Below are 12,588 nucleotides of genomic sequence, written 5' to 3'. Positions count from 1 at the left end.
TTACTATGGCCTCCCCTGTAATGAATCAGTATTCAAACCATGTGAGTTGGTAGCCAGGAGTTTGCAGCATACCAAAGCCAGCTCACAGGGTGCCGAACTGCTTGGAAGGCACATGGAGGTGCTTTGGGATGATGCAGCAGTGGATTACATGCTACAAACTATATCTAAAATGCCAGGTGAGCACAGGGTGACAAAAACCCCAGCCCATTGTCATCAAACAGCAGAGCCAGAGGCAGCCACCTTCGTAAAGCCAACCCAGCATTTTGTAAATATTGAGAATTGGGATAGTAAGGAGTGTCATGCCATAAGCCTGTTGCACGAAGTCAGTTTTGTTTTTTACCCAGGGTAAGTTTGTGTTTTTATTTGACCCATTTCTGAGTATTTTTGTTAAGTTGATCCAAATGAATATTTAGTGGTATTTCACCCATCTCTACCTGCATTAAATCCCTGAAAAGAGGGCAGTGCTGAGGTGAGATAAACCGTGCCTCGGCAACGGTGGGACCGAGACAATAACGCAAAAGTCAGAATATGCCCTTAAGTGTTAGAATCCAAACATGGTGCCACACATTCCCTAAAGCACTGCTCGACTCACCAGGATAATGCTTCACACACACTGAACAAACAGACGGCTCCTGAAGACAACATAAGTTGGTGATGTGTTCTGCAGGTGCCCTCTTATACTACCGGGTGCCCGTCTGTGACTTCACAAGCTACGTGGGCCAATAGGATTGGAGTTGTTTCACATGTGCTTCAGATACCTGTCCTGCTGGTGGCAGTCCCCACAGTGTCCGATAGAGGATGCAGCACGAGTTCCCTAAAAGGGGAACTGATGTATCTAACCCAGTATATAGTTGAACAAAACAATATACAGTATACTTGAGCCAACGATACACCTAACCAATATATAGTTGAACAAACCAATATATACCTGAGATAACCAATGTATCTAAACTAATATATAGTTGGAACAAACCAATATATACATGAGATAACCAATATATCTAAACTAGAGATGCACCGATGGATCCACTGTAATACAATAATAAGTCTCTTCCACTGTAATACAAGTTATAGCGCAAAATAAACATGAATGAACATCAAAAGGTATGTTGAAAGATACAGTACAACTTACCGAATGTAATCACTCAAAAATTGCAAAGATGGCAATAAAACAGCTTACGAACAATGCCGCTTAGCATTGCATTTATCTCAGCAAGGTTATCCAATGTTCACAGTTCATTAGTTAGCTACAAAAAAAACTAAAGGGGAGCTCATTTAATTTACATTTAATTATATATGTTTGAATAAATCTGGCATGATGACAATTGTTTATGAAAACATTATGTGCAACTGAGTTGTATGCAGACAATTCCGTTTTTATTTGAGTGTAATTATTATATCTGAAAATAAATAGCAGTTGTATATAATAGCTCTGTTATTAATTTTAGCCTTAAATATAACAGTAATGCACCAAGTGAGAGGGTTCCCAGTATAGTTTACAGCATTAGTTAGGAGAGTTTTTTCCTTAAGAAAATCGAACTATCGGTATCGACATCGGTATCGGCAGATATCATCCTGAATAATTGCTATCCATATCGGTGGAGAAATTCAGTATTGGTGCATCTCAAATCTAAACTAATATACTGTTTAGTTGAACAAACCAATACATAGTTGAGCCAACTGATGTATCTAAACCAAAATCTACTCGAGTCAACCGATGTATCTAAACCAATATATATGTGAACAAACAAATATATAGTTAATCAAACCAATCTATAATTGAACAGAGCAATGTATACTTGATGAGACCAATATATGCTTGAGCCAACCAGTGCACCTAAACTAATATATAGTTGAGGAAACCAGTGTTGACTTGAACAAACCAGTGTATTAAGCAGCAAACCCATGTGTGCTTGATCAAACCAATGTATCTAAACCAGTATATGTCTGGTTATTCCAATGTATTATAAACCAATGCATTTGCCATTAAACCATACTTTCAACCAGTGAACCAATCCATATTCACGTAATAATACAAATGTATTATTTCCTGAACGGCTTCCCATAGTTTGCTGCACATGTCACACTTTCAGGTGCACACACTCTAGTTAATCACAAACTCTAGATCAAACCCTGAGTTGACAGAGAATATTTATATCGAGCATTGTGAGCCCACTGAACCTCATCTAGCCTAAACCAGATTGGATTTGTTTGGTGAATAGTAAGCAGTAAAGTAACCACCAACGAGCATATACAGTATAATGAATAGAAACCCAAGAAAACCTACAGACAACATGAAAAGTAAAGAGAATTTAAGAGAGCTAACAGAATCTAAGGTGTTAGAAATTAAACAAATGCCATGGGTATCTGAACAATGACAGCTAACCTGTGTCATCATCAGACTGTTAAATCGAAAGTCAGCCTGCTGGGTTATTTTGTAATAAAACTGTTTACACTGCCACATTGTAAGTTTGTTTGTGTGTAAATTAACTCTCTACTTATTAAATGCTTCAGTATGCACTATAGACCTATAATTAAATGTGTCCATTTCTTACAAGTCAAAACAATAAACAGAAAATGCACTTTACATTAGCAGTGATTACTAGAACTTTGCAGCAGTAAATGTTGAGTTACTGACCAATGCAGAGTGCTGGTGGTAGGCCAATGCACAGCAGGTATTGCAGCACCATGAAACTTGCAATGAAGCAGCAGTATTTTAGCCACACTTCTCCTATGGCCTTTCTACGACGTTGTGCCAGAACAGCCATTAGAGCAAAAGAGTGCACAAGTGCACAGACATCCATCCGCTGGCCAATGACATTTACTGCTACCACAAAACACACCTGATACAGAAAAGAGAGTGGAAAATGTAGCACATTCATTTAAAAGCTGATGCTAGTTTGAAAACGTATCACCATCTGATTTGCATTCTCAGCAAAAGCTCAAACAATAAATATTGAATCATTATTTTGCTTTAAACAATGCAAAAGAAATTGTGGTAACGCTTCATAGAGTATAGAGTAACACAGCACTGTTTTAATAGTTCTCATAATTTTATGTTTTTGCCATTTTTATTTTAATTTAACAATTGTGAACAGAAACTAAAGTAATGATGGTTTCAACTACATGTTAAAAAAATGCATAGATGTTAATGTAATGGCATATACAGATTTTCAAGATTTAAATTTTTTTTTTGTTTTTTTAGAATGAAGTCCTATCTTTCTTTAGAAGCAAGAAGGGGATCGGTAGCTGTTACTTTCTTGTTAGAGTTGGATTATTATGATATTATCTATATTCAGGCGCCTAAGCATTGTTTACAGATTTCGGAATCTGTTTATCATGGAACATTAAAGGTGCAGTAGGAGATCTTGGAAAATGCTAACTTTAGCCTGATCGCACTGAAAGCGAACGTCCCACCCTCCCTGCAATCGCCGTCCAAAGCCACGCCCCCCTGAACGCATTTATGCTCACAGACCAGAATACTAGAGACAACATTACTACAATAGGCTACATCAGCGGTTCCCAATTCCAGCCCATGTTCCGAAGTGAAGTAAACTTCAATGGATTTCCCCTGCTCAGGGAGTAGGGAGCAATGAACACTGTCTAGGGATCATATCGATCGGACCACAGTTCATGCACGTAGCTCACTTCTAACGAGCTGGTCATGTGTCATTCACCGGTGAGAAAACTATAAAAGTACTACAATACAAGGAAGGAAGATCGGGTTGTTGATGTTTGTCTGCCATTCTCGCTCTTGTCTGCACAGCGTGCGTGAACGCGCTGATAACGTATCCTGTCTGCACGAACCAGGTGCGCAGAGGTATGCAAATACATACGTTGACAGGCATGTAGGAAAGCATATTAAAATGCTCGGACCGAGCATTTTGATTGGACGAACATTTCATGATCCTACGCCTTCCACAGAATATATAAATACAGACAAATACATTTAGACCACTTAACTTAATGCTTGCTATCGGGATGTGAAGAGACTTTCAACCAGCATAATAAAAAATGTTTCTGAAGACAATCACCTATTGCACCTTTAAGGTTTATTGCTAATTCAAAAGCCCTTTCCCATCATTGTCTGCTGTATTCTCGGGCTGAATGGCCCACATTATCATCACAGACTCAAGCACTGGCACATATTTATATATAAAATTAGGACCCACTTTATATTAAGTGGCCTTAACAACTATGTACTTACATTTAAATTAATAATTTGGTACAATGCACTTATTGTGTACATACATGTTTTTACATTGTACTTATATTTTAAAAATACCTGCATGTAATTACATCTGTAATTAATTTCTGTAATTACATTTATAATCACACAGTTGACCCATCCCTTACACCTTAACCCACCCTTAAACCTACCCATATCATCGAGCCTGTCCCTAACCTTACCCATATCCCACCTCAATAGCAGCAAAAGTGTTTTGCAATACAATATGAACACAATAAGTACATTGTACTTAATTTTTGATGTAAGTACATAGTAGTTAAGGCCTCTTAATATAAAGTGGGGCCTAAAATTATTCTGGGTTTGCTTCTCTCTTATTTAGCACTATATCACTCAAAAATGTGTAAAGAATTCTTCGTTTCACAAGATTATTATCTTTTAAATATCCAGAAAGTCTGTACAAATAGGTAAAAGGGCATTTAGTTATGCTATTTCATTTGATTGTAACCAGTGATAAGATAAATTATGCTTAAAAGAGTTGGTTTCTCTAATGAATGTAAGTATATTTTAAATAATTTGGTTAGGATTTACCCTATTATAATTGTTTTGATTGAAATGTGTAAATTTTCTGTATATGTGAATTAATGTATATGTTTTACTTTTAAATGTTTTCATGTTTAACTAAGTATGCTGCCTGTCTTTGCCAGGAACCTCTTGTAAAATAATTTTTACATTTCATGAGCTTCATTTCCTGGTAAAAATAAATAAATAAATAAAAAATATACCAACTTCGCTCACCTCCAGACCAAACTTGTAGAAGAAGTAGTTAGCAAAATATTTGAGTGAGGCCATAATGCCGTGGTCTAGATGCTGGTGTGTCACACCCTGAAATATGGTGCTGCTGGGTGTTGCTTTAAGGCCATTTTGTAGACGGTGATGGAGCTGGTGCCGATGGACAGTCACATCAAACACAAGGAGGCCTAAAATGAACAGGTGATTCTACCCACATGGAATCACCAATAAACAAACAAACAAATAAACAGATAGATAGATACCCCAATCAAACACATCTGAACCAGCTAATTGAAGTGTGCAGGGTTAAGGCTGGAATACACTACACCAGGGATTTTCAAACATGTCCTAGGCTACGTCCACACGAAGCCAGAGCTTTCCCTATCCAATCTTTTTTTCCCCCTCGTCTCAAGAAATATTTGCGTCCACACGAAACCACAAAACGATGTAGTATACATGCCAGACCAGTATGTGGCGCTGTAATTCTGCCACAGAGATACACTAAAAACGGAGAAGAAAACTTGGACTATGCGCATAAACCTTGCGCGCGTTATACAAACGGACATCGAACAATACATTTATTAATCTGTGTTAATGTTAGTTAGTAAAAAGATAATTGTTCAGTGTTTGTTCATGTTTTTGTTGCTGTTACGTGACTAGGGGCGAGACGTGGACTGATCGTTTCAGAAAATATACGGATTCGCTGTCCACACAAAAACGCAAGGGCGAGCTTTTTCAGATTTATCCACTCTGGGACCCGGTTTCAAAAAATAAAGGTTTCACTCTCCCAAAACGCTGGATCTGTGTGGATGAAACGCCTATACGATACAAAATGTATGCGTATACAGCTAAACGCGTCTCCGTGTGGACGGGGCCCTAGAGGACCCCCAGCCCTGAACATTTTGTATATCTCCCTCATCTAACACACCTGATTCCATTCATCAGCTTGTTAGTAGACTGCAAGACCTGAATTGGGTGTGTCTTATAAGGGAGACATACAAAATGTGCAGTGCTGGGGACAGGTTTGAAAACATCTGCACTACTGTACATGACAAACACTAGGCATCATACACTTGCTGACTTTGTAAATGATCACAGTAGAAAGACTGTCCATCATATTATACACTACCAGGAGAATTATACACTACCAGACCTTCAAGCTGTTTTGATCACAACAAACTCACGCAGAAACAAATGCCTTGTTGCTAGGAGACACATGACAAATAAAAACAACATAAGCCTTCTAAAATCGGCTTAAAATATCAAACATGTTTGATGTCCTCCAACTGGATGGAATAATAGTCTAAGCTTAAAACAAAAAGATTGTAAATCAGTGCAATAATCTGGGCAAAGGTTGTATAGTCTATTCCAGACTTTACATGAAAATTACAGGCAAGTGTTCTGTAGCAGGTTTGGAACTGCTAGCAAGGTAGAGCAGTGGTTCCCAACCACATTCACAGAGGCCCCCCAACACTGCACATTTTTCATGATTCCTTTGACACCAATTTCAAGTCTTAGAGTCCCTATAAATGTGCTGATGAGTGGAATAGGGTGTGTTTGATTTAAGGAGACATGCAAAATGTGCAGTGTTTTGGGTACTCCAGAAATGCATGAACGTGGTTGGGAATCATTGTGTTAGAGTCCTTAACAAAACAAAGAAATGTGATCATAATTACATATTAATATAACTGCCTATTAAGTTTTGTATACATTTAAAAAATTCAGCTAATTACTTACAGAGCTTTAAATGGTTTGAGTCCTCAGTACCTAAGTGAGCTAATATCACATTACAGCCAATAAAAATACTTAGCAGAATACCCAGAGACAGGGTAGGATGGAATCCTCACACTTCCTCAGTCCGCCAACCCACATTGCTGGATCTACTGGTGCCAAATACAGAACTGAATTCCTCAACAGCTCTGCTTTGTTATCACCGATCCAACTCTCATTAGATGATGACAGGCCCTTTGGAAAAGTTGGAGAATTAAAGAACTTGGAGACATCAATTTGGACATTTAAAAGAATAAAATATTTTTATGTATCATATATTGTTTAACCATTCACCTTTTGGCAACATAAAAAAATTGTAAATAATGTGCATCTCTATCTACCTAATGTCAAACAACTAGCCAGAAACACCTAAAAGCATGCCACCAACATACTAGAACATGCCAACAACACGTGGATACCTACTAAGGTTTGATATTGTTCATTTGATATGGTTCCTTGAGTTCTAATGGGATCTGAGGTAATCTAATGAGGTCTCTGATGTGGACTAATGAGGTCTGTGTGAGAACTCTAGACGGATCTAAGAGGTAAGATCATGCCATGTGATTTTTTAGGGAGGACTTTGTTCATTCACCTTTTGGCAACATAAAAAAATTGTAAATAATGTGCATCTCTATCTACCTAATGTCAAACAACTAGCCAGAAACACCTAAAAGCATGCCACCAACATACTAGAACATGCCAACAACACGTGGATACCTACTAAGGTTTGATATTGTTCATTTGATATGGTTCCTTGAGTTCTAATGGGATCTGAGGTAATCTAATGAGGTCTCTGATGTGGACTAATGAGGTCTGTGTGAGAACTCTAGACGGATCTGAGAGGTAAGATCATGCCATGTGATTTTTTAGGGAGGACTTTGTTAAAAAAAAATATAAACTGTTACATTCACTTTATTGTCAGCTCAGCTCCTAGAGGGCCACAGTCCTACAGAGTTCAGTTCCAACCCTGCTCCAACACTCATACCTGTAGTTTTCTAATAAGCCTGAAGGACTTGATAAGCTGGTTCAGGTGCATTTAGTTAAGGTTGAAGCTAAACTCTGCCAGGCTATGGCCCTCTGGGAACTGAATTTGACACGCCTGATCTAATTTATGCCACGGCAAACCCTATTCATGTTTCTTTTGTAAACCTTTCTCACCTCTGCCAGGTTTGAGATTTAATCATCATTATTCTTTCATCATTATTAATTTGTTTTTATTCTCCCATTACACTTGCCCAAATCCTTTTGATCCCAATGTACATTTATTCACCTATTATCTAAAAACCAAACCAAAACAAATGTTTTCCTTTTAATGTATATATAAAAAATATGCAATGTGTATATAAAATTATGGCATTATTTATTTTACAGTCCTGTTCCCCATGTACATACTACGTATTAATTAAAGTAATTACAATAACTGGGTAATAACTAGGTACTAACCCTGAACCTACCCCTAAACCTAACCTTAACTATGTATTTATGCCATATTACCAGTACTTTCTTAAGTTAGTACATTATCCCCCAGTTTCACAGTCAATGCTTAAGCCTAGTCCCAGACTAAAGTGTAAGTCTGAGCTGTTTTAACTTAAAGAAACTTGCACAGACTGATCTTAAAATATATCAGTGCCTTTGTTTTGTCTCAAGATGCTCACCAGTAATGTTTTTTCTAAGGCATGTTAATAAAAATTACTTCCATTTCCTAATTGAACAATGGTCTAATCCTGGCTTAGTCTAAGCCCTGTCTGTGAAACCGGGCCTATATGAACATGTAAGTGCACTGTAAAATAAAGTGCAACCAAAATTATGTTTCTAAGGCAGCAGTCACATAAATAATACTTACAGCAGTGCAGTTTGAAGAATACTCAGATGGTTTGATAATTTTGAGCTGGTACATCATTTTACACACAACAATCACACAGGCCCAAACAGAAGACACATTGAAAGCCAAAGGCCGCAGTCTTGAATACGGCAGAGCAAATGTCCACAGCACCAAAAACAACAAGTTCATAAGCGATACCTGAAATATATGCATATAAGAGTGTGTAAACCTACAACATTGTATAGGTTCTAGTTGAGGGTATTGGTACTGTATGTGTAGGCTGTACACTGTTTTATGTCTCACCTCCTGCACGCATACCCAGATGATGCCTGTAGAGACTAGTTTGAAGCTGTGGAGCTCCAGTATTCTCCAGCACAGCTCCTGAACTCTCCATAACCCCAGAACAGCTCGCAGGGTCAACTGATGCACCCTGTCCATCACCACCAGCCACTGCTTCACTGCGGGCACTGCAATACATGCACATATTCTAATTATATCAAGATATTGAATAAGCTACAGCATAAAGAAGTCAAACTTGTGGGTGTCTACATGATGATTGTGATGTATGGTGCTTTATTAAATTAGCATTAGCTATGCTTTGTCAGTTCTGTGACAGATCACTTCAAATTTGCTCATTCCATACATCATATTTAGTTTAAAAAAGTTATATTTAGCATGCTTATTCATGTTATTGTTGGCTAGTTGTCATGGAATGGTGGCTGTATTAAAGCACATGACAATGGAGTGAACGGAAACAGTCTTTAGTAAGCAAAATAACACACAAGATCTCTTGAGATGTCACAGATGCACAACTACATAAACACAGACAAGAGCAGACAAAGGAACTAAGGAAACTCAGGGCTTAAATACACATGGAAAGTAATCAAGGAGAACAGAAACTGGTGTGGGACTAATTAGAAACCAAGGAGATTAACTCAGGCAAAACAGGACAGAACACAGAAACTCCAAAATAGAGCATAACCCTGACACTAGTAGATCATTGAGTAATTACAAAAGTAATTTACTTTGTAAATATAATGTTATTAGGGTTTACCTAATTGAGTTTACCTAAGGTTAACTTCAATTATTTAAGTTTGTTTCACAAAATATAATTTGTTTGAATGGACTTGTCATACTTTATGAACTTTAATTTTATCCAAGGGCATAGAATTTAGTATGGATGTTAAGGACATATCCCTATCAATGCCCAGCGAGTAATAGTGTGTAATTGCCACCCAATTGACCCAGTGACGGTATGTAATTGTGTGGATGAAGGTTTCCTGCACGTTCTGTCTTTTTGATGCGCAAAGTACTTTTAATTACACTGTTATATACTCTTATGACCTTGAATTTAGGTTGGAATACCAATTAATCATTGGTCATGTATATAATAAATGATCTAGACATTTTATCATCCCATTTATCAATTGGTTAGGTGCACAAGATGGCATTGGTGAGCTTCGGCAGCGCGAGTGTGTGCATGCTTGCTTCCAGTATTTGCAATGTTCCCATTTACTGTTAGGGGAAACTTAGCTAGATACGTATAATTAATGTTTTTCAAATTAAATAGCGGATAGTGGTATATCAAAGACAAGAGAAAACATCCTCCTTATATTATTGCATACCTCTGAGAGGAAATTCGTCAAGATACAATGCGGAGATTGCTTCATTCTTTCTTCTGCTGATTATGCGTTTCGCAGCGTCAATGGTTAGTCAGAATCTACAGGGATCTCTTCGTTCAAACACAAATTGCTCAAAAGACTTGATTTGGTTCTGACTGCTGTGGACATGACCTGTACACTCTCCTTGTGTTTAGAACAACTCTGTAAGATCTGATGAGATCATGAGGTTTGCGACTGTCAAGAGATGCTCAGAGATTTCTGCATTATGGACTCAATGTATGTTTTATTAACTTACTTTGGTAATCTTATTAGGGGTTCAAGCACGCAGTGCTGAAACCCTATTGAAATCGTTAGGATTTTTAAATTATTATTCTTCTCCCCTAAAACTGATCGTGCAGACCAAACCGTAAGGCTTAGAGACTTGAAAATTGGCCAAATGATAGAGCTCAATTTGGGGAGAACCTATCAAAGTCACTGCTCAATCGGCCAATAGGGGGCGCTACAGTGCAAAAAACTAAAATTTCAGACATTTTTGGCCGTAGATCGTACACCGTTTGTCGTAGACTCAAAAACTATACATCGTTGCCATCCTTCGGTCAGTGCAAACAAAAGTATATAGCGAACTCTTTTGCTCTACGACGCTCCGTTTTTCCACAAAATTTAGTTATATCCGAAACCTACTTTTGCGAACTAGTCCTAGGTTTTTCACCCAATTGGAACCAATCCACTGCAGAAATATTCTCTGGACACTGAATATCAATAATTATCAAAAAAAAGATTTTGATTTTAGTGCGCAACAGCGTGCAAAGAAACGTCTATGCTAACGTTAGCCAAATGTTATTTTAGCTATAACTCTTGAACGGAATGAGATATCTTCACCAAACTCGGTACACATGTGTACAAGCTCAATCTTTGAACAAATGAAAAAAAAACGCGCACCTCTGCCACTTGGTAGCGCTACAAGACGGAAAAAACATAAAAATTATGATAACTGCACAACCGTTGGTCCGATCGGCTTGAAAATTGGTATGCAGTGTCATGGTCCAAAGGGGCACAAGTGACTATGAGGACATTCGCGTATCTCAAAAAACATGGCCGCCATTGGCCAAAATTGGGCAGGTAAATCATTGGCCCATCAAGCCAGAGCGTCAGCAGCATTAAAGTTGATTCCTGCAATAAGGTCACCACAGGGAGAGATTTTTTTTAATGATCCATACAAAATTAATAGCATTTTCTTACAGTTTTATTCATATATTTACACTTCAAAGCTTCCTATTTGCACTGACTGCGAAGAATGGCCCTTGGATAGGATCACCTTTCCTAATATTGATAGTGCTATTGCTAAGACTCTTGGTGGTCCAATTTCTTAAGTGGTGGAAGCTATCAAACTTTTGCAAAATAGCAAGTCACCAGGCCATGACGGGTTTACCACTGAATTTTATCAAAAGTTTTCTGCATCTATGGCACCCGCACTATAGAACATGTTTAATGAGGCTTACTCTAAGGGTTCCCTACCTTGCACCCTGTCGTTAGCATCAATCACTTTGACTACCAAGAAAGACAAAGATCGCCTCTCGTGTAGCAGTTACAGACCCATTTAACTTTTGAATCGAATGGGGATACATCTTTTGTGTAATGGAATGCTTTGGTTTTGATGATGGCTTTATTTCCAAATTAATGTACATATCTTCACAGGCGTTTGTGGTAACTAATGGTGTGGTTTCACCTCTATTTTTGCTTCAGAGGGGCACTAGGCAGGGATGCCCTCTGTCGCCTTTGCTTTTTGCCATTGCCATTAGGCCCTTTGCTATTTGGCTTTGTGAGGATGTAAATTTTAAAGGTATCAATCGGATAGGCAGGGAGGTATAAATTATCCTTATATGCAGACAATCTACTTCTTTTTATTTCTGATCCAGAGTCTTCTGTTGCTATTATTTAGAATATTCTAAACCAGTCCAGTAACATTTCAGGGTATAAGCTTTACTTTCATTAAAGTGAGCTGGGCTAACCTCCCTCTTTCCCTGGCTAGACGTATAAGCCTAATTAAATAAAAATAAAGGAGGCCTTGCACTCCCACATTTCTTGTACTATTATTGGGCTTGCAATATCCAAAAAAGTTATATTGGAGGAATAATTTGAATTCTGAACTCCCTTGTTGGGCCTACCTGGAACAATCCTCAGCGAGCCTCTCTTTGCACTCTGTTATCTGCTCTCAGCTACCATTACCTGCCAACATTAGTTCAAAATGAGTAGTATGGACTCGTCTACCCGTTCTCCTATTTTTAAAAATCACTGTGTTTCACCATCTAATATGGTTGAGGAGTTCCCGAATTGCGTTTGATAAGGGCGTAAAGACCATAGATGATCACTATGAAAATGGAAACTTCTCATCCTTT

At 38.0% G+C, this 12,588-nt stretch overlaps 1 protein-coding gene across 1 annotated transcript in view; it reads right to left on the bottom strand.

Annotated features, from left to right (window-relative positions):
* The window catches only part of LOC107567289 (piezo-type mechanosensitive ion channel component 2), a 156,073-nt gene that overhangs the window by 80,544 nt on the left and 62,941 nt on the right, over positions 1–12,588 (bottom strand). The window contains 5 exon segments of the mRNA XM_071582345.1: positions 2,639–2,843; positions 4,985–5,185; positions 6,797–6,943; positions 8,592–8,768; positions 8,874–9,037. Coding sequence (XP_071438446.1) covers positions 2,639–2,843; positions 4,985–5,185; positions 6,797–6,943; positions 8,592–8,768; positions 8,874–9,037 — 894 coding nt within the window.

This window comes from Sinocyclocheilus grahami, unplaced genomic scaffold (assembly GCF_001515645.1).
Source record: "Sinocyclocheilus grahami isolate Dianchi unplaced genomic scaffold, SAMN03320097.WGS_v1.1 scaffold1142.1, whole genome shotgun sequence".
Classification (NCBI taxonomy): Eukaryota; Metazoa; Chordata; class Actinopteri; order Cypriniformes; family Cyprinidae; genus Sinocyclocheilus; species Sinocyclocheilus grahami.
The sequence above is the reverse complement of the archived record's forward strand: the minus strand, read 5'-3'. Positions and strand labels throughout refer to the sequence as shown.